Source organism: Carassius carassius, chromosome 2 (assembly GCF_963082965.1).
Source record: "Carassius carassius chromosome 2, fCarCar2.1, whole genome shotgun sequence".
NCBI classification, from domain to species: Eukaryota; Metazoa; Chordata; class Actinopteri; order Cypriniformes; family Cyprinidae; genus Carassius; species Carassius carassius.
In genome coordinates, this window is record NC_081756.1 from 18,619,797 (window position 1) to 18,641,853 (window position 22,057).

Genomic DNA, 22,057 nt, shown 5'->3' on the forward strand with positions numbered 1-22,057 from the left:
TGAAATCAAGAAGAGATGTCTTTGTACGTGTTGTGCAGGACAAGCATGCAGTGTTGGACATTACTCCTAATGCAGTGGATCGGCTGAACTATGCTCAGTGGTATCCCATCGTGGTGTTCCTGAATCCTGACAGTAAGCAGGGTGTGAAGAACATGAGGACCAGACTGTGTCCTGAGTCCAGGAAGAGCGCCAGGAAACTCCATGAGCGTGCACTCAAACTGAGAAAGAACAACCACCACCTATTCACAGGTAAACACAGATGTTTTAAGGTTGTGTTTTCTTAATTGTTAAAAAAAAAATAATATTATGGGAAAGACTAAGAGAGACAGTGAGGATTGGCTTGCATGTAAAAGCCCCCCTTGTCCTCAAAGCATGATGGTATTAATAAAGTAACTACAGACCCAGACATGCTGAATGAGGTGGTTTATAAAAACACCACATTTTGCAACATTACTGCATGTACACACACAGTAGTGACGTCCAATTCATTTAATCAATTTGAATGATTCTGTTGAACAAAAGCATTTTGTGACGTGTTTGTGACTTAAAAAAAAGAACATAAACATACATATGCACACACACAAAAAGTAGCATCCGAATATATTCTAATTGCTAATTTTAATGATTTGTGTATCTTAATCAACAGGCATATGTACTTAAATTACGTATTATACCTAAACTGGTTATTTTAGTACGAAAAACACCTAAACACCTAGGTGAGGGGCATTATTTTAATTGAAGACGGAACTCTTCAATAATGTCTTGTGTTAGTTAAATTAATCCAAATTTCCAAATGAACCGGTTTGCTAAAATGAATCAAACACATCATATTACCCCACGTCACACACATGCACACAAACACCGTGTAGTTCACAGTAATAGAATTATTAGAATTATTAATATTCTTTCTTAGAATATTTATTCATAAAACTGTACATCACATTCAATTTCAAGATGGGTCACACTCAGCAGACTGGCCACTATCTCAAGTTTTGGTCATAACTTTTATAGAAGTATCAAGACACTGTATCAGGCTGAGCTCTATAAAGACTGTTGTGTTATAGCGTTCCTAATTTGTTAATCGCTTTGAATAAATGTAAATGTAACAGGGCTTAATGAGCACATAAGTGTGTGATACTGGTTGCTGCGTGCAGCGGACATTGAGATGCAGTGAGGTTGCTAAATGAATTGTCCCCCTGACTCAGCTGGATTCTATTTTGAGAGATTTGATGTATTCCTTCCTGTCATTGTCCTTTAGCCACCATTAACATGAACAACATGAATGATGGCTGGTATGGAGCGTTGAAGGAGACCATTCTGCAACAACAGAACCAGCTGGTGTGGGTGTCAGAGGGCAAGGTGAGCTTCATTGATCCACTTCCACAGCAGGTGCTCGAGGTTTCAGGGACAGGGTTCATTCATGGTTCTCTGGTTTCTTGGTTCCATGTTTATATTTACAGAGCATAGTTTGATTCCCATGCATCTGTTCTTGTGGTCACAATGTCCATGTTTTTTGTGATGTTTCACCATAATGGGGTCAAACTAATGAAATCTGTACCAAGAACTGTCATATTTCACTTTAAAATCCAAAAAGAATTCAAACAGTTTTTAAGGTTTTTTTTTTAGTAGTTTAAAGCAAAAAAGAGAGATTATCATTCATATGTCAGTGTTGTTACTGTTAAGTAAAAATGATTGAAACCAGAGCTAAAGAGCTAAATAGGAATTTATAAAAAGTCAATTTAAAAGAAAACGATAAAAATATACGAAAAATATAAAAATATATAAATAAATCTTATAATGGTATAAATAATACTATATTAACACGATCTCACATTCTTATTATAGTAATGAAAAAAAAATGTGATTTAAATTGTACTTATGAATCATCATAGTTTTTTGAGTAGTCTTTATGCTGATTTCAATTTCTTAAATTTATGGCAGTATTGTTTTACTAATATTGTTAGAAATTACAATGGTATTATTAAAGAATTGGGAATGATATTAATAGAAATGGTGACAGTAGAATATTATTTGAATTTGAATTCTCTCATTGAATTCTTTGGATGCTCTCAATCTCTGCAGGCGGACGGCGCACCTGGCGATGATTTGGACCTTCACGATGACCGTCTGTCCTTTATATCCGCCCCTGGTAGTGAGTACAGTATGTACAGCACAGACAGCCGTCACACCTCAGACTACGAGGACACTGACACAGAGGGCGGAGCCTACACTGACCAGGAACTAGACGAGACCCTGAACGATGAGGTCGGACCGCCCACTGAACCCGCCATCACTCGCTCCTCAGAGCCCGTCCGGGAGGACCCACCCGTCATCCAGGAACCTCCTGGATACAGAGTGTACCAGCCTGAACCCCTGAACCGCATCGACCCCGCAGGGTTCAAGGCCCCTGCACCTCAGCAGGTAGCGTTTCTGCGAGCCGTTCGCCTTCCCTGTTGTCTGGAGGCCGTGGTGTGCGTGAGAAAAGTGTTCTAGCGGCGCTTTTGAAGGAGGAGTGCTTTAAAACCCCTATCATTACAGTACTAGAGAAGTGACAATAACTAATGAATAATTGTTGCCTCCTATTAATTATATGTATTTGTGAGCGCGTAGTTGTGTGGAAGTGTGTGTGCATGTTATAAATATGGCTTGGCTGTTATACTACACATAGATGCTGTGACTCTTATCTTAGTATGATCACAGTGGAGATGGAAGTGAGGACATTGTATCATAAAGTATGTGAAACGACTGCCCCATCCTTGTGGTATAGCTGTCCCCTTACTTGTCATGCAAAATGATGTAATTACCAGAAAGTATTATGTGCATGATTTACAGTGTGAAATATATTACTGTGAATGTGTGTGTGTGTGTGTGTATATATATATATATATATATATATATATATATTTATATATATTTATATATATATATATATATATATATATATATATATATATTTATATATATTTATAAATAAATATATATATATATAAATATAAATATAAATATATATATATATATATATATATATATATATATATATATATATATATATATATTAGGGCTGGGCGATATATCCAATATTAGCGATAATATCGGAATAATTTTGACGACGATGTACAATTTGAATATATCGGGAATATCGAATATTTCAAATTCAAGCATACTTTCCCAAAAGAACGCGCCGAATGTCCAAAAAAGGAACCTGTAACTGCTGACTGCTCTACGCCCCTCTACTACGAGAGCTGTAATGATAGCGGTTGCCAGATAACAAGAGTTTAAATATCCGAATCAGAGCTCCACTGTTACAAGGATACATTTTCTGCCCGGTGTTTGCTTATTTTAAGCAATCTGGCAACCATGCGCACGTGCTCACTCCTCATTGCGGAAGAGCCGCTGACGATAATCTGAAAACACTAACAAGCTGGAATTGAGCGATCTAATGAAAGCGTCGTTCAGCCGGTCTGTGTTCTGTCGTGAGATCTCAACTGTATTGTTTGCATTTGTGATCGCAAAATAAATGCACTTACTCGACCGCTGATGTTTGAATAGAGAAACATAGGCTATGGCCATTTGGAATTACTATTGGGGAATTTCACTGATATGTTTACCAGTTTCCATAATATAGACAGAAAGAATGCAAAAGTCTTTGGTATACATTTATATATATTTATATATAAGAAATAGCTATGTGCTTCAGCAACTAGCTCCCCATCTAAGAGGGTTTTTAGTGTCAGTAGGAACATAGTTTCATGCCACAGAGCTTCTCTTAAAACCACAGACAGTTGACAGACTTGTGTTCTTAGCTTAAAAACTTGTTAAAAATTTTTTAAATAAAATGCTTATCCCAGTTGCATAGTTTAAATTGTGAATTGCATGCACTAAAAAGTTAACAGAATGCACTTTCTGTAACTGTTACTTAATTTGCACTGCTTCAGTTACATATAGGCCTACATGTATTCATTTAATAAAAAGCACTAAGTGATCTCTTGGTCTAGATTTTTTTAACTGCTTAAATTAGCTGTTTAATCTAAATGTTTTTTTTTTTTTAATGGGCAAAAGAAAATCATGTTTTATTTTTTATTATTTAAATGCAAATGCAAACATATCGAGATATATATCGAATATCGTAAAAAATTTGACAATATCGAGATATCTTTTTTTTTTTGTATATCGCCCAGCCCTAATATATATATATATATATATATATATATATATATATATATATATATATATATATATATATATATATATATATATATAATTTATTTATTTATATATTTATTTATATTTATTTATTTATTTATGGGCCCGTTGGCCACTGTGATATCCAACTTACAGACTTAATGTACAAACAGAAAATTATTATATGTAATTTATTGTTATAGATTATTAAATGACATGGTTCCCAGAGTCACCCTATTCTGTATGTTAGTGGGAAGTTCCTGGTTCAATACAAGTTAAGCGCAGTAAACAGGCATAATATTACAGTTAAGGCACAAAAAATATAAAGACATAAAATGTTTTATAAAGACAAAAAACCTGCGATCCACTGATTGCAATTCGGGCTGAAATATTGAACAAGATTGAAATTGTTATTGTAGGTAATTGTTAAATGGCCATGACGATTCGTACAGTTTGTCTAAATGTAAAACATCCAAAACTAAAAACAATCGTTGTAAATGCTACAAGTGAATTTTGACATCGCAACATAATATACAGTATGAAAAATGGAAATGTATTTGAAGATTTGATGAAGGTTACATTTAACAGTGTTAGTAGATGAGTAGTGTTTTAAGATAGGCTGTTAGGTAACTGCAAACGTCATCTAAATGTACAAATGGGGGAACAATTAAATATTTAATAACAGTCAAGGATGTATATTAGTCATGTAACACATAAAAGCTGATAAGAGAAGAAGAGAATCCTGAAGCTCAGCTGAAGTGCAGTGGTGAGGTTTGACCACAGGTATTAAACATTTTTGAACACCTTCACAGAAAGCAGTGGTTGCTGTCCCCACGCAGCCTGCACCGCTGGCAGAGACAGCGCCCCCTGCTGTTCTTGTAAATCTAGGGGCCCTGAGTGTCAAGGATCTCCCGGTCACCCTCACTCAGGGGGATTTCAGCCCAGAGGCTGGCTCTCTCTTCCCACCTGCCCCCGAGCTAGCTCAGCCAGCGTCTTTTGACCCCAACAAATCTGGACAACCCGGGTCAGAGTCTAAGGTACCTCGCTTGCCACCCTGCTCTGGACTGAAACCGGCCCACTTAACGGCCGAACCCGGTGCCCTCTCTTATCGCTGTCTGGCCTGCCTATGTGCTGCAGTGCTTTCCTCTAGCTCTTGCATGTGCGCTGTGTGCCTAAGAGAGTGTCCATTCTCCTTCTGTGAATATGTGTGTGTGTGTACGACAGAGGCCTGCTGCATCAGATCATAGTTCACGTGCCTTCAACCAAGCCCAGGTCCCCACTGTTGCTTGCCTACTCCTGCATGGATTTGATTTGCCTTTTCTTTTTTTTTTTTGCTTGTTGAAGTAGAGCTAGTAAATATTTAGTGCTGGAATTAATCTGATAAAATGAATTAGAAATTAATTTGACCTGTATTTAAAAATCTTTCCCCCCTCTTGTTATGACTTTGAAAGGTAGCCTTGTTGTTTACAGCATACGACTTAACCAGTTTTCATTTTCAAACATTTTTTTATTTCTAGTTTGTGTGTTTTGACAAAAGCGTTCTTTAAATTAAAATTTTCATATTCATTAGTTTGTTTGTTTTGCTCTGATTAAAATGGCCATCTAATTTTAGTTGACAAAAACATTTCATTGACAAGTAAGTGTGAAATTAAACTATGGAGCCCTGTAACATTCAAAAATACAACAACAAAAACATATTTGTTTCCATGTCTATTCTCAAACTATATATATTTTTTTTCATTGTTTAAAGCAAATTGTTGTTGTATACTACTTTTTCAGTTGGACATTTTCTGTCTGATTTTACCCCAGTGTTTTTGCAGCTTGGTGTGTCATGAATCATTTATTCTTGCTTAAACTCTGAAACGATTTGTGTGATGGCTGCCTCAATTTTGACCTGTTCAATAACTGCCCACTCTGAGTCTTCCTCTATTGCAGGTCTCTCTGCTGTCTCAGTGCTTCATTCTTCAACTTTTATATTAATCACTTCTGGTTTCTGCTGTTTCATTCAATTCAATTGATTACTGAGGTTTAGAGTTTACGTATGATTCTTTGTACAAGTCATTTATAAGTATGCTCCTTTGGCTTTACCAGCAGATGTACAAGAAGGATATCTATCGTAAAAATGAGCTGGTGCAGGTGAGCCAGAACCCTATGCAGCCCAACTATAACCCCCAGCAGCCCCGCTACCAGGAAGACAAGCCATACAGAGATTATGACCACCAGCCCTACCGGTATGATGGGGGCTACATGGAACCAAAGCCTCAAAACTTTGACCCTCATCAACATTATGACAGCAGCGTGCCTCCGTATGATGACCAGTGGGCCCCGTATGATCAAACCTCTGGATATGACCATCATATGCCATATGAGGACGGTCTGAACGGCATGTACGGTCATCCACAGATGCAACATGACACTGGCTATGATGCCAGTCGACCTCGCTATGGCAAACCCAGCCCTGGACCGATTCGACATGATGAACTGCCCCCTGTGCACCCACAATATGACCAGGAAGCGCTGCCTCGTACTCAAGCTTCCTCCCGCTCCCCTGAACCCCCTAAACAACAGTACCAAGACCCATCCCAGAGGCCTTCCTACACTCAACCACAACAGAGGGGCTACAAGAACGCAGAGGCCTCTTTGACCCCGCCCAAACCTGAGTCCATGTCACCACCAGTGGAGCCAGCACTTCCTCCTCCTCCTCCAGCCGATGCAGAGGATGACCCAGCCTTGAAGCCCCGGTCCGTGCTCACGAGGGTTAAAATGTTCGAGAACAAGCGATCCGTGTCCGTGGACCGAGCAGGAGAGTCTGCAGACTCTGGTATTCGGGTGAGTTGACAGACTGTATTCCTATTAACCAAATATACACTCTACATACTGAATAAATAATTTGTTAATCTTTTATGCTTCATTTAGCCTGTGGACATGGTGCCTAAACCTGGTGCTGCCTCCGTGCCCAAAGCCAGTTCTTTAAGTAACCTGGACCAAGAGAAGGCCTCCAGGTAATGAACTAGCACATAAAGTACAAATGCAGCTGTTAGCATACAAGCATACAACCTCCCTCTCTCTTGTGAAGCCAACAAGGAAGTGACAAACTGTAATTCATCGACTGGCCTCTAGAGGCTGGCTGCAAAAGAGAGTCAATCCCATAGACTCCCCATGTTAAAATGCCCAACTTTACAGCAGAAAAAAAAAACATGTTTACAGCCTGGTTCAAAAAATTATTTTGGTCTATATAGCTAATTTTGCCCTTCATGACAACTGTGAGGGGGGTGAATTTTTTTATAACTCATCCGCTTAAATTATATTAAGCCTTAAAGTTCTACATAATTAAAGGCATGGCCACTTGAGTGACAGGTGAATTAGTGCTGCTGACACTTCGGTCCTAGGTGGGCGTGGCTTCAGCAACCAGCTCCCGCCTTTTTGCCCATTTTCGATTATCTGGGAGTGATGTGCGGTGACGCGCTGTCAAGATGGTGACGGCCCGCTCTACCCACTTTGAGCTTCAAATACGCTCTTCAGAGAACTACGAGTGACGTCACGGACACTACATTCTTGTTTTTATACAGTCTATGTTAGTATACAGGTTATATCTATATTGAGAAAAGTTTTATTTTTTTATACTACCATTAAAAAATTAGAGGTACGTTTTTATTTTATTATTATTTCTGATTTTGAATTTATTCAGAAATGGTGCATCAGTATGACCAAAGGGGACTGTAAATACATTTTTTATGTTACAAAAGACTCTCTTAAATGTTATTTTGAACTTTTTATTCATCAAAGAAACCTGAATTTTTTTTAACACAAATACATTAAGCAGCTCAACATTGATACTGTTTTCAACATGGATAACAATAAGAAATCATTTCTTTAGCACCAAATCAGCATATTAGAATCATTTCTGAAAGATCATGTGACACTGGAGTAATGGCTGCTGAAAATTTAATTTTGCCATTACATGAAAAAATAACATTTTAAAATGTATTAAAACAGTTATTTTACATTGTAACATTGAAAATAATTTGTGTTTTTAAATAGTTTTTGCTCAAATAAATGTAGCCTTGGTTGAGCATAAGGGACTACTTCTTTGCAAAAACAGTAAAATATCTTACTGACCCTAAAGTTTGAATTGCACTGCAGTGGCATTAGCCATAGAAATGAAGTTAGTCATAGATCTCCATCTAGTGGTGAAATACTCAAATACAGAGTCTGATTCTGAATGTCCATGATCTCTCTTTATGCACTGATTTCTTGTGATACACAAACTGACATACTAAAGATGAAATGACCTTATAAATGTTTTATATGAGGTTCTGATTATATTAGTGCCCTTTTATCATTACCTCAACAGTATTATATTTGTTAAGCGCTTCTTTCCTCTGTCAGATCTCCAGAGGCACAGCAGCCTCAGCCTAAAGCAGCAGATATCATTCGCTCAAATAACAATGACCCTGATGAGGATGAGGAGTACTACAGGAAACAGCTGTCTTTCTTCGACCGCCGAAGCTTTGACAGCAAACCCTCTGCACAGCTGCCACCTGTCATCAAACCAGCCCAGCCCCTGACCCAACCAGGGTACTACCCCAGGTACGTGTTCTAATACTTTTTATCATGCTTAACAAACTCTGTTTTATGTTTTTGCAGTTTTTTATGTTTGATATATCTGTTTGATAAAATAAATGGCTTTAAGTTTGAATCGTTGTTGTTTTTTTTTGGACTGTTTGTCTGCTACAGGGCAGAGTCAGCGGAGAAGATCAACCCTGTTGCTCCAGCTACTCCAGCTGTCCCACCCCCGACCCTGCCCAAACCCACAGGCAAGTGATTCATAAAAATAAAAAATCTTGATTTCAGTTTCAATAAATGCTGTTTTGAATGTTCTATTCATCCACAAACATATGAAGAACTGTTTTTTAACATTGATAATTATAAGAAATCAGCATATTAGAATCATTACTGAAGGAGACTGAAGACTGGAGTAATGGAATAAGTTACAGAGAATAATGAGAGACAATAGAAATTAGTTATTTTTAAATTAAATATTGATTAAATTTGAAGGTCACTCGTCAAAAGATGAAAACATTCACTAAAACAATACTCTTTTAAAAAATGAACTCTAAGGAGCTTATTTTATATCTGTAAAGAGACTTTTCCATATGTGTACATACGATATGTTTATTCTCATACTCTCACACTCACAGTGACCCCACCTCTCGACTCTCACGGATCTCCCAAAGTGAAGCATCCCAATCATGAAGACTCAGTCCAGAGCACCTCCCTGCCTCCGAAACGCTTCCCAGAGAAATCTCCTGTTAACGGCACCGGTGAACCTCCAAAGACCAACAGCACTGCCACGTACAACTACAACCGTTTTGTGCCCAAGCCGTACACAACCTCTGCAAGACCGTTCCAGCAGAAGTTTGACAGCCCCAAGTTCAACCACAATCTCCTGCCTAATGACTCTCAAAATAAGACGGATAATGTGAAAGCTCCCGTCATTACCAAACCGCAGAGCTCACCCCAGCCGACAGACCATGACAGCGGCCTGGACACCTTCACCCGCACCATGGACCAGAAACCCAAATACCTGCAGAACAACATCAACGCTGTACCCAAGGCAATACCTGTCAGGTATATTCAAATCTAGCTCATTAATGGTCAAGATTACTTGTGTCTGTTTTTTGGTGAGTAGACATTTTATCCATGTTGTAGGTTATTTTATTTATTTATTTATTATTATTTTTTTTTACAAATATTAAGTACATTTAGGACAGTAGCCAACAAATCAAAGCATTATCACAATCAGTAGAACTAGATAATTTTTTTTACTATAGCTAGATTTGTTTTGGTTTGTTTTTTTAACAATGAAGAAAATTTGAAATTAAAGATCGGACTAAAAAATAAGGTTAACCTTTTTTTTTCGTTCTCTTTCCAGCCCGAGTGCTTTGGAGGAGGATGATGACGATGATGACAGCCACACGGTGGTGGCGACGGCACGGGGCATCTTCAACAGTAACGGTGGGGTCCTGAGCTCCATTGAGACGGGAGTGAGCATCATCATCCCTCAGGGAGCCATTCCTGACGGTGTGGAGCAAGAGATCTACTTCAAAGTGTGTCGGGACAACAGCATCCTGCCGCCTCTAGACAAAGAGAAAGGTCAGTCACGCATCTTTTATTCTGACATTTGTCTTTCTCCTCTGGTCTGTGAAAAAGCCTGGTAATACAGAGTTTGATATGGATTCTTTTTTTTAAGTTTGTTACATATCTCCTTTTTTTCAGTTAACATACTCAGAATGCAAGTGAGATTATTTATAGCTTGTTGGGATGTTTTTGTGTTTGTTACATATAGTTATGTACTTGTCTGTGCAGTAAATGCTAAAGGAAAGCGTTTTTATTTGCAGGTGAAACTCTGCTGAGTCCTCTGGTGATGTGTGGACCTCACGGCCTGAAGTTCCTGAAGCCAGTGGAGCTCCGCTTACCTCACTGTGCGTCTATGACCCCTGATGGTTGGTCTTTTGCTCTAAAATCCTCCGACTCCTCGTCGGGTACGCTGTCCTCTCTCTGTCCTTTTTTGGGGTCGTTTGGGATGGCTTTGTGACCACTTGTTTGGTTTTGGGACTTTTTTCATTATGCATTTTCTTATTCACAACTCCATACTGTATCTTATGCTCATATATCATATATAGCATATATGCTGGTCTTTTGTTTATTGTTTTATTTATTGTTTATTGTTTTATCTATTTTTTTTTATTATATTATTTTTGTTTTATCTATTTCTGAAGGATCATGTGACACGGAAGACAGGAAAATGATGTTTTGAAATATATAAAAATAGAAGAAACGCTTTTTAAATTGATCCTAAACTTTTGAATGGTCCTGTATATTTTATAAGGGAATAAATGGCCAATCCCAGTAGCTACACAAAACATTTTACACAGTTACACGAAAAAAACAAAAAAAACAAATTATATATATATATCCATTACATTGTAATGAATGGGTATTTTGCAGGGCCCAACAAATTCCACATTATTCTCTGTTTAAGTAAATAAAAAGCTATTTTCACTGAGCAGATTTGTTTATAGGCCTTTGTTCTCTTGATCAGGGCACTAAATCACTCCATTTCTGTCTCAAGACTAGTTGAATAATCACAGATCTGCAGATAAACATTACAAAAAAATAGGCTTTCCATCTTCACTTGGGTCTCAGGATTTCATGAATTGGCCAATGGGAATTCACATCTATTCATAATTCACTCACATTGTTTGTGCATTCAGCTGATTCTCACACAGCCACCCAAATGTCTGAATATGAGAGATGCTTGAATTGCCTTCGTCCCACTAATGGAGAACAGCAACTGTTTTTCCCTGGGTCTTCATTTCTCTCTCTCTCTCTCTCTCTCTCTCTCTCTCTCGTTTCACTTATTCCTCTCTATGTAACTCTTCTTGGTAAACCTGGCACTGCCCTGGAGTAGCCTCCTAATGAAACTCTCGTTCTGATTTTGTAGTGGAGAGATCAGAGCCTCCTGCTTCATCCAAAACCATTACAGGCCTTTGCCTCTAATCTGCATATTTTAAAACCGCATCATGGAAAGAGAGCGTTTGCCCAACTGATTTAACAAAGATGTTGTTCTGATGGAGCTCACGGTGGAGTACAAAAGGGCACTGAAATCCTAAGGTCCTTATAGATTTAGAAATGAACTACAAAGTATATGATAATTTCTGTACAACAAAACCACCAAACAGAACTAAAATCAGTTTGTGTTTGATAATGCACCTTTTTTCACTTCTGAAATTACACACTTCACCCTGATGAAGGGAAGAACAACTTTGTTCTTATGCATCACAGCACCTTAGGCTATGAGCTTATTGGTTCTCGCTCTGTCTCTATTGATTATCTCTGTCAGAACAAATAACGCATGCTGAGAGACTGACTTATCTCTGAGCCCCACGCTATGCTCCTCTCTCTTCCTCATGCAAACCCAGGGATAAAATAATAGCACGATATTATATTGTTACAGCTGTGGAAGTATGTTATAAAATAGTGAAAGTAAGGAAACTTGAAGGACATGTTTCTAGAAATGTGTGTTTTATGTTTGATTGTGTTGGCTTTAGAGCAGTGGATCTGACTAGAAAACAAGCATGTATGCGGCTTTTTCGACATTTAATTAAAAAATGTTGCTGTCATTGATCCTTGTACGAAACATATAAGTTTGGGGTCACTACGATGTTTAAATGTTTTTGAAAAAGGTTTCTTATTCTCAACAAGGCTGCATTTATTTGATCAAATGTATGATGCATTAAAAACAATATTATTGTGAAGTTACAACCATTTTAAAGAACTGCTTTCTATTTTAATATATTTTAAAATGTCCTCAATGTCACATGGTCTTTCAGAAATCTTTTTAATATGCTGATTTGGTGTTAAATAAACATGTATTATTATGGTTACACTTTACAATAAGGTTCCATTCGTTAATTTTAGTTAATGCATTAACTCACATGAACAAACAGTCAACAATACATTTATTGAAGTATTTATTCATTTTTGTTAATCTTAATGAAAATAAAGTTGTTTGTTGTTAGTTCATGTTAATTCACAGTGCATTAACTAATGTTAATTAGCAGAACTTTTGATTTTAATGCATTTGTAAAAGTTGAAATTAACATTTAACTAAAATTAATCAATGCTGTAGTATTGTTCACGCTTTGTTCTTTGTTAACTAAAGTAGTTAACTAATTTTGAACTAATGAAACTTTATTTTAAATATTTGCCATTATTATTATCAATGATGAAAACAGTTGTAATGTGTAATATTTTTCGTGGAAACCAGATAATTTTTTTTCCTGTACTTGAATAGAATGTTCAAAAGAATAGCATTTTCTATATATATATATATATGTGTGTGTGTGTGTGTGTGTGTGTGTGTGTAATAATTATTATTATTTTTTGTTTGTTTTACTCTTCAGTCACTTTTGATCAATTTAATGCATTCTTTCTGAATAAACGTATTTCTTTCTTATTTGAAAAAAAAAAAAAAAATTTGTAATGTTTTACGTGGCGGTTAATCTCCATTCTCTCCATTCGACCATCATATTCATCTGCATTTTCTCTGTTGTTTATCCAGGTGATCCTAAGAGTTGGCAGAACAAATCTGTCCCTGGGGATCCCAACTACCTGGTTGGAGCCAACTGTGTGTCTGTGCTTATAGACCATTTCTGAGGAGGGCAACAGCAGGTCCCGTTACTGAATGTGGAACCAGATGAACCGAGAGAAGACCTTTCCCCTTATGAACACACACACACAAGATGAAGGCGCTACGCAACACTAAATGAAGGGTCTCCTGGCTGTGCCCTGGCTTTGTTTACGGTAACCTCTGAGTCTGGAGGGAGGGTTACATTCTATGAAGTGCTGTTTTAATCTCCTCATCGTCCTCTTGGTTTTTACTTCTTCCTCCTCTTCTTTTTTTTTTAAGTGCTTTTAAAGGCTTTCGAGGATAACAAAAACAGACATTAACCATTGATGGACTGCATGCTCTGTGCCACTGACCAACTAATACTCACACTGTTAGCCAACTGTAATATTTTGCGACACATTAAGTTGTGTTGTCTGTTTTTTAAAGGACTTATTAGGTTCTTCCATTCAGTCTAGGCCTTGTAACATATAGACTATATTAATCCGCAAATGTATTTTCACTTCATATGGTATGCACACTATAATGTTATATGATTCTAATGTATAGTGCAACTTTTCTAGAATATCGAATTCCAGTTCTAGGCTTTTCGGTCGAGCAGCTGATGTGTACATCTGACTTTTATCACGTCAAGGTGCAGGATCTGTGCTAGTTACGAGCATAAAGAAAATTGTCGGAGAGAATCTCGGCATCTTAAGAATAATACAGGATGAAGTTTTCTAGCCAAGGACGTGTCAACCTAAGGCTTGCCTTTTCTAAATAGCTCCTTTGTAGACACCATTAGCCTCCTCACAGACCTATGAACTTGAGCACTGGAACATTCCTGCTGTGTGGAGATCTATGCACATGCTTTGACTCAGGTTTGAAGACCGCTGCTCTCTCCTTTCCCCTCTTTCTCTCCTCACTCACTCCATCTCTCTCTCACTCACTCCATCTCTCTCACTCACTCCTTCTAAAGCAGTGATGCCTTATCTGAAACGACACTTTTTTCAATAACAAAAACCTTTTTGGTTTCTTTTTGCTAAGTTCTAATGATAAATTATGAAAAAACTGAAGTTGTGTTTCTGCTATTTTTGTCAAGCCGCTGTACAAATAAAACTGGGTGTTGCACACAAGAACAGCGTAAAGGATAAAAACAGGTTTTCTCTTTTTATCTGCTATGCACATGACCTTTGAAGAGAAACACAAATTTAAAAAAAGGAGATCATTTGGCTGTACATAAAGCAAGCATATTGCCTTCATTATTGCTTTGTAAATGACTTTTTTTGTATGTCTTTATTTTGTATAAAACTTAAGGGGGGTAACGTTTATAAAAGAGGATGAATGAAATGAAAACGGTTGTCTTTGTATTCTGGTTCTTCCCCCGAGCCTCAGAGCGTGTACTTGGTAATAATATCGCCTTTTCTACAGATACACACTAAATATAACCATTTTTAATAACCATCTTTTTATTCTTTATTTACAAAGGAAAGTGCTTGATGTAAACTATTCTCAAAACCTGTTTCTTCTAAATGGTGAGCTCGAAATGTGCCCCATGCATTTATTTGTGTTACTGGATGCTATGTTGTGTGTCCTGAAATGTATTTTTGTACTAATAGACAATTTATTATGGCACACCGGAATTGTTTTTTTCTTTAGACAGTATAAGACAGCTTTGACTGGTCATTAGCTATTCACATGTGGCAGAGTTTGTTCCCTATTCAACAATTTCCAGTATGCCACTATTAAAAAATAAAATACACGTTTTTAAAATACACTGTTGTAATTTTATTGTGGATTTTCGTTGTTGTAGCTCCAATACAAAAAGCATTTTGCACAGAGATTACAGTGTCCCGTTATATAGTAGCAAGGGAGCTTTGAAAAAGTCTCATTGCAGTATAATGTGTAGTGCCACTTAGTGGCCTGCAGATGGCGCAAATGCTTCACTGCAGATTCATTTTCAATGATTATTGCGTTTGGCGATTATAAAACAGATTTACACTAGCTTTAATCGATTGGCCCAGACAAGTGGATACATCTACTCCTTGAATGCCCAATGAAACTATATGCCTTGTTTAAAGAAATAATAACTTTAGTGAAACATGCATTTTATTACAGTCAGAATAGTTATAGAAAAAAAGGTGTTATTATTTTACTATGAGGCAATTGGGGAAAGGGAATGGTAGATGGTAACATATTTTTCTTCTTCCTGTATCATACTTTGAAATCTACAGTTTTCCTCTGTGACTGCTGACATGTTTACTTGTGTAATGATTTGTGTGAGCCAGAACTGTCTTAACAATACATTAATTATAGACCTTGCAAATGTTACATGACCCACATATGGTAATGGTTGAATCTGTGTATGTTATATGTTTAACATTCTTTCTTTTAAGAAACTTTGACAGTGACATCTTTCAGAGATGCAAATTGGAATTGAACAGGTCTGGTCACGTGACGATTTTCTCCATGTAAACGAATTATCACATTAAATCAGTACAGTCTGCATTTTAAAATGTATAGTAGGTGGCATGTGTAAAGTAGGCCTATATTATTTTTTATTAAACCTCAAAAAGTAAAATTTGGTCATAAATATTTCTAATAGAATTATATAGTTTAAATTCATTAGATTTTACTCAGTCATAACTTCGCAAATGTGATTGGCCGATCAGTGTTTCAAGCGCACTAACAGCGTTGGGTGTTTACAGTGTTTGTTTCGCTTAGCTTCTCCTTGTTTAATGAGATTTAGACAGGCGTAGATCGGTGGTGCATACCTGTTTATTAGTCGATTAGTGATTTTGTCTACATCGAAGATCGAGTTTTTAAAGGTTTTTAATGATCGCTCTGAACGGGTTTCTCTCTGTAGGGTTAGCTAGAAGAGTGAAAACCCGGAAAGGAGTTTCAGCGGATTCAATACAGAACGCCTTGATCTCGGGAGGAAAGATATCAGCGGCTCCGCTCCATTCATATAACGTTACTGGCCTCCAGACCTGCTTCCAGTCTGTGCGCTGCTAGGTGATACGTGAGGTTTGAAGCTTCGACTTCTGTTTTTATAGAGAATAGCAATTCAACTAAACTAGGCAATTTTGCTCTGAAACGAACGGATAACTTACTATAACTTGTATAAAACCATCATCACAATCACAGTGGTGCAGCAGCACTAAATATCTGACGAGAGCCTTCAGTACAGCAGCTCTCTTCCTCTCGGCTTAAATCGCATATTAACCGAGCAAGGCTCAGTCTTAAAGCGAGTTTAATGAAAAGTAACAATATGAATATTGATTGAGTAGGCTCATTATATCCATTCACGGCCTCTGGCTTTTATGGCCCCACCACGAATGAGTTCATTGCCCGCATCCATATATTTGAATCTTCATATGGAGTTTCCACTTCTCTGCATGTGGAGTCCGTCCGTCTCATCCTGCTCACAGTCACACACACACACACACATCTTACTGAGAGACTAGTGGCGCGAGGCTGCGGCGGCTGCTGCGCAACACTCGCGCGAACATTATTACACTGGAGTCGGAAAATGCAACCCGTCGTGGCACCTCGAAGCGCGTTCCTCTGAATACGAGCGTTATTATTCAGACGCTCTCTGTTCAAAGCCGTGAGAGATTTCGTTAACGGACTGTCACGGCTGTGAACGGATTTCATGGTTCACCTATCTCGTGCGTTTCCTAGAAGCAGGAGACCATACAGCGCGCGTTTACTCAGAGCTTACCTCATTGTCTTACTGAAATGATTTTGGACAACGCTAGCTGAAACACCTGCTTGAAAACAGCGAACTTGTACACTCAGACGAGTGAGAGCAGAAGGTGAAGCTCCTCGTGTAACGGGATGATGGTCTGCGCGTCTTGACATCACTCTGTGAATTCGTCTTTACGTTATGTATGTCGGAGCGACTGAACCCAGAGGTGTCCTGTAAACCCAAAGCCCGCTGATTTAACTCAAGTTTTGGTTTCATTCAAACTGTTTAGTCGTGACCATGCCGGTCAGTGCCATGCCGAGGGGTCGGTCTCTGAGCCCGGTATCTCTGTCCCGCAGCCTCACGCGGCTGAGGGAGTTTCGGACCCGGACTCGCATCATGCTTTCTCTGGGAGTTTCACAGATGGTGCTCGGCAGTCTCATTTTGGCTGTCAGTTTCGCCGCTTTGGCCCTCACTACGTCTCCAAGGGTGAGACATTCGTGTCCCTTTTGGGCTGGATTCTCGGTAAGTTGCCTTTATTGTGTAACGATAGTCTATTTTTGCGAGTTTCCCCTGAACAGAGGGGTAATATTACGCGCCATTTGTGACCCCCGGAAACTGCAGAGCCAGCGATCACATCACGCGCGCCTCATTCTTAGTTTATAATTCAATTCTATGCCTCATCATCGAGAACCAGTGGTACAATATTCACCAAATGCCAAATTAAATAGCCTTGAAATAATACGGGGGGCAGAGGGACTCTCTGAAGCTGCTTTATTGCTTGCATGAGCTTGAGCTCAGGTCAGCTCACCTATGAAGGAAGGATGTGTGGTAAGTGAATTGGCGCTTATAATGCAACAGAATGAAGCCAAATGCTTAAAATCACACACGTTCATTTGCACCTCACTTATATGCCTGTTGATGTTCTTTGTGGAAGTGTTTCAATAGCCTGTTTTTGGCTACTGATTAATGCGTCCTTGTTAGATTTTCAGATGATAATTCTGTTCATTAATCACAATAAGAACACATATTTTCCACAGTGTCTGGCCACAGTATACACATTTAGAAATGGCTATGCATCTTTAATTCATCGACTTTTCTTGTTGAACGTAAATATAAATGTTGCACATATTTTTTTAAATATGTTTGTGGTTTTAACCCAGATGCTTCTTGCATTGTATTTCAAGGAGCTTGGCATGCGAGATTGATGTTATAAGGCTCAGAAAGAACCTCTGAAAATTGGGAGATGTAAGCTAGTTCAAGTAAAACCCTGTGTGATTTTAGCTAATGTAAGTCCAAATTTTTTTTTTTTTTATATATATATACATAAAATACTCAGTCACAGTGCATGTTAGATATACGTGTTAACACTGTAATAATTGATGTATGTGGACCTTTGATCAGTTAGAAGTTTCCGTTAATTTGCCATTGCTCCCAAGTAGCTCATAAGCACAACCCTCTGTTTCATCTTTACAGGGCACTGTACAAGGAAGTTTTGTTGGACAGTATTTTCGCCCTTAAAATTTAATGTCGTACTGTAAATATTTATGAAGGCACACACTCTTGATTTATTCCTGTAGAAGGCGTATGTAAAGCTCAGTGGGGTTAATTATGGTTGTGAAAATGTAATATAGATGGGACAGGGACATGTGTGGTGGCAAAGATAACTAGCTTTGGGGTCAGAGGTCAAACATCAGGGCTCACTGATCATTCTCCAGACGTGCTGTATTGCATGCAGCAGATAAGTAAATGTGGCTGTGAGAAAGCTCAGCTGCTGCTTGTATCAGTATGGTTTCATGGTTTTTCTTGTAGATGCAGGGGATTAGCTGGTTTTAAATATCTAATAGGGTGTTGGGATAGGTTTTGCTCCTCTGGGTTGTGGTGGGGGCAGATCGCCGTGTCAAAGCCTGAGGTCATAGCTCCAGTGAGCTGGTGAACATGCTGTGCTCCTCACAGGAGTGGGCTGAGCGGCTGGAGCATAATGGAGCTCTGCAGAATTACTTACCAATCAGAGTCTGGATTAATGGTGTGCTCTTGAGTGAGCTGAGCAGGGGGGTGACCAGCATGTGTGTATGTCCTTGTGCAAGGGGGAAATGTAATGATTTAAAGTGTTCAGAATGTATCTGTGTTGCCATTTCTTTACATCACCTACCTACATTACAAGAACCGTTTTGGGCTCTGCAGAGATTTTTTCATTAAATAGATCTTAAAGAACCATTTTTGTCTTAGTGTGAAGAACATTTTAATAATTTAAGGAAAAATGTTCAACTATAAAGAAGCTTTTGTACATTAGATGGGTTCCATGGATGTTACTTTTTTTTATAGGACCATGGATGTGAATAAAGAAGAACCCAACCCATCAAATTTTACCACTAGTATATTGATAATATTTCTTTTTTTATTTGACCAATATTGCTTTCAATATCAGCTGATATTAGATCTGTCTGTCTGTCTGTCTTTAAAATAATTAAGCACAAATATTCCATGTCTACATGGTGGTAATATAACGTCCTAAAATACATGTGTATTTATTTATATAAAACAATTACAAATGTTCTTTCAAATAGTTTTAGGTGGAGTATAGTATGTTAAACTGTAGAATATTGTTTTCATTGCTTGATACAAAAAATGTATAATAACTGTATAGGTGTTGCTGGGACAGTACCCTCAAAGTACCTATTTGTAACCTCAAAATGTTGCACATTAGTATCTTAGGGGTTCATACATGGGTAGATGAGGAACAAAGGTATACCTTGAGTATACTGCCACATTGACTAGCAAAGGCACAATTTTTGTACATTTTTTAAAGAGAGAACAGAGCAGAGGCTAGGGAAAATGAGCAGAAAAGGATAAAAAAAAAAAACATCTCATTCTTTTTTTCTGGTAAGACTTAACAGTTAACAGTTAAGGTCATGTTAAGTACCCCCTACATCTTTTCATTCTGCTTTCTGCTGCTCATTTTCCCCTCCTCCCCCTCATCTCTCATCCCTCTTTCTTTGCTGTAACATCAGAGAGACAAAGAGAGCCTGCATCAAGTCTCTGACCACAGCAGCGTGACCTGATCAGCACAACTCTGAATCTTTGTGTAAGTGTGCGTGTGCACAAAAGTATTTAGTTAATCCACCTTCATGTGAAAATGTAAAGGCGTCATATGACGTTGCTAGAAAGAAGATTATTTTGTGTATTTGGTGTAATGAAATGTTTATGTGGTTTAAGGTTCAAAATACATTATTTTCCACATACTGTACATTATTGTTGCTCCTCTATGCCCCGCCTTCTGAAGCGAGTTGTTTTTTCAAAGCTGGTGTACACTGAATGGCCAGTTATCCAGTGCATTGTGATTGGCCGAATGCCTCAAGCGTGTGACAGAAGTGTTACTCCCCTAAACAGACTGTTATGCCATGTCCTGGCGTGACCAGACAAAACCAATTAAACCTATTAGAAAACAAGGCATTTTTGGCATCCCGTGGAGATATAATTACTGATTATACTGTCTTTTTTATGCATTGCATTGCGTATTGTGCTGCGTAAACATAAAACCATGTTTGTATTTGTGATCGGACAAGCGACAAACAACGAGCGCTACTCTACACTGCTCAAAACTCGCATTTGAATAGCAAGTGGCAAATTCTTTAAGTAAAGTTGGAATTGTCCCACTTTATAGAAACAGCCTTTGTGCCACAAACATATTGTAGGCTACTCTCCAAGGAAACATTGGTCCATAAAATGCTCCGCACACATCTGAATATTTGGGTTGAACTGTTCTGGAACAATGTTTTAAATACAACTTAACCACTGATTTCTAGTTCCAGGACATGGCGGCAGCAACAAAACTACAGTGAGAATAAAAGTTATGCCTTTTTTCTTTGCATTAACATTTGCGCGGTGTTATGCAAATATTCCCACATTGTGACGTAGACATGTGGGGGAGTGTTTAAACGAGGTGTTTTAGGAGAGCGTGGACAAACTTTTATAAAGAATATCTCTTTGGGTTTGAGACTTTAGGCTTCGCAACTTTAGGGATCTTATCTATGCACGAACAGCTTGTAACACTCCGAGTTAGGAAAACTTGAAATCGCATTAAATGACCCTTTAACTCATACCTCTCCTTCCTTCGCTAAGCAACAATCCATTTTGTTATTCTGCTCAGTGTTGGTAGGAATATGGCAGAAGGGTGTTGAAACTCTGACAGCCATAAACAGACATGTCACCAGGGTAACAAAATGAGCCCTGCAAGGCTTATATGAAATGACCCTCTGTCATATTACATTCCATGCAGACCTGAACGGTTTCCTGCTGAATCTAGCAATACTGGAACGGAAAAAATGACCAGAACTGTTGTGTGTGAGTGATGCAGGAAGTGTGTCCAGTCCACATGTTCTTTGAAAAGTTTGTCTTTAATTTCAGTTAGTCTAAACCAAAACAAAATCTACGCTGCTTTCTTTAATACATTTTTTTTACCTTGTAATATTTGATCAAATTTCACAAAAATTTGAAAAGACTCTCTGCTGACGTATGCCAGAACAAGTTGCAGATAAGCCAGTCGTATTTAGATCTGCCATTCTGGTATGAAACTGTAATTTCTGGTATTTTTCACAATTCAATCATTACACGATGGATAAAATCCATCCACCTTACTTTTTTTCTTTTGAAAAAAAGCCATTTGAAAGCCATTTCACTGGCAAGTAGCCTACATCACAATATGGTGGTCAAGTCTTTCACAACTTCGGATTTTACATTCTTTAGCTTGAGTGAAATGTAAACAATCTGTTTTTTGTTTTTGTTTTTCTGGATAAATTGGGTCATACACATAGCACTACATCAAACTCCTTAATAAACTGACTCCCCCTCAGGGTCTGGGAGAGGTCTTGTAGGAGTTCATCCATTAATGCAACTATCCCTTTGTATGGGGAAAGTGGAGTATATTGTCAGGGTACAATACAGTACCTTGGTCGAGTATGCCCTGCTCTGCAATCCCGATGCCTCTGAACAGTGGACGGACCAATCCATACCAA

General features: G+C 38.1%; 2 protein-coding genes across 21 annotated transcripts in view; both read left to right on the forward strand.

Moving 5' to 3' along the window:
• LOC132105458 (tight junction protein ZO-1-like) overlaps positions 1 to 15,129 on the forward strand; it is a 144,533-nt gene extending 129,404 nt beyond the window's left edge. For 8 of the 19 annotated variants that reach the window (XM_059510683.1, XM_059510582.1, XM_059510591.1 and 5 more), the window contains 12 exons: positions 39 to 249; positions 1,259 to 1,359; positions 2,083 to 2,421; positions 4,995 to 5,219; positions 6,274 to 7,011; positions 7,099 to 7,184; positions 8,572 to 8,772; positions 8,920 to 8,999; positions 9,384 to 9,813; positions 10,118 to 10,338; positions 10,584 to 10,727; positions 13,310 to 15,129. In XM_059510683.1, coding sequence (XP_059366666.1) covers positions 39 to 249; positions 1,259 to 1,359; positions 2,083 to 2,421; positions 4,995 to 5,219; positions 6,274 to 7,011; positions 7,099 to 7,184; positions 8,572 to 8,772; positions 8,920 to 8,999; positions 9,384 to 9,813; positions 10,118 to 10,338; positions 10,584 to 10,727; positions 13,310 to 13,404 — 2,871 coding nt within the window. In that variant the 3' untranslated portion in view covers positions 13,405 to 15,129. The remainder of the gene's footprint in view (positions 1 to 38; positions 250 to 1,258; positions 1,360 to 2,082; positions 2,422 to 4,994; positions 5,220 to 6,273; positions 7,012 to 7,098; positions 7,185 to 8,571; positions 8,773 to 8,919; positions 9,000 to 9,383; positions 9,814 to 10,117; positions 10,339 to 10,583; positions 10,728 to 13,309) is intronic. The other 11 variants (XM_059510600.1, XM_059510705.1, XM_059510714.1 and 8 more) reach the window with 7 other exon arrangements.
• Positions 15,130 to 16,817: 1,688 nt separating this feature from the next.
• Positions 16,818 to 22,057, forward strand: part of LOC132105554 (protein ENTREP2-like) — a 97,565-nt gene continuing 92,325 nt past the window's right edge. For both annotated transcript variants that reach the window (XM_059510754.1, XM_059510763.1), the window contains exon 1: positions 16,818 to 17,567. In XM_059510754.1, coding sequence (XP_059366737.1) covers positions 17,343 to 17,567 — 225 coding nt within the window. In that variant the 5' untranslated portion in view covers positions 16,818 to 17,342. The remainder of the gene's footprint in view (positions 17,568 to 22,057) is intronic.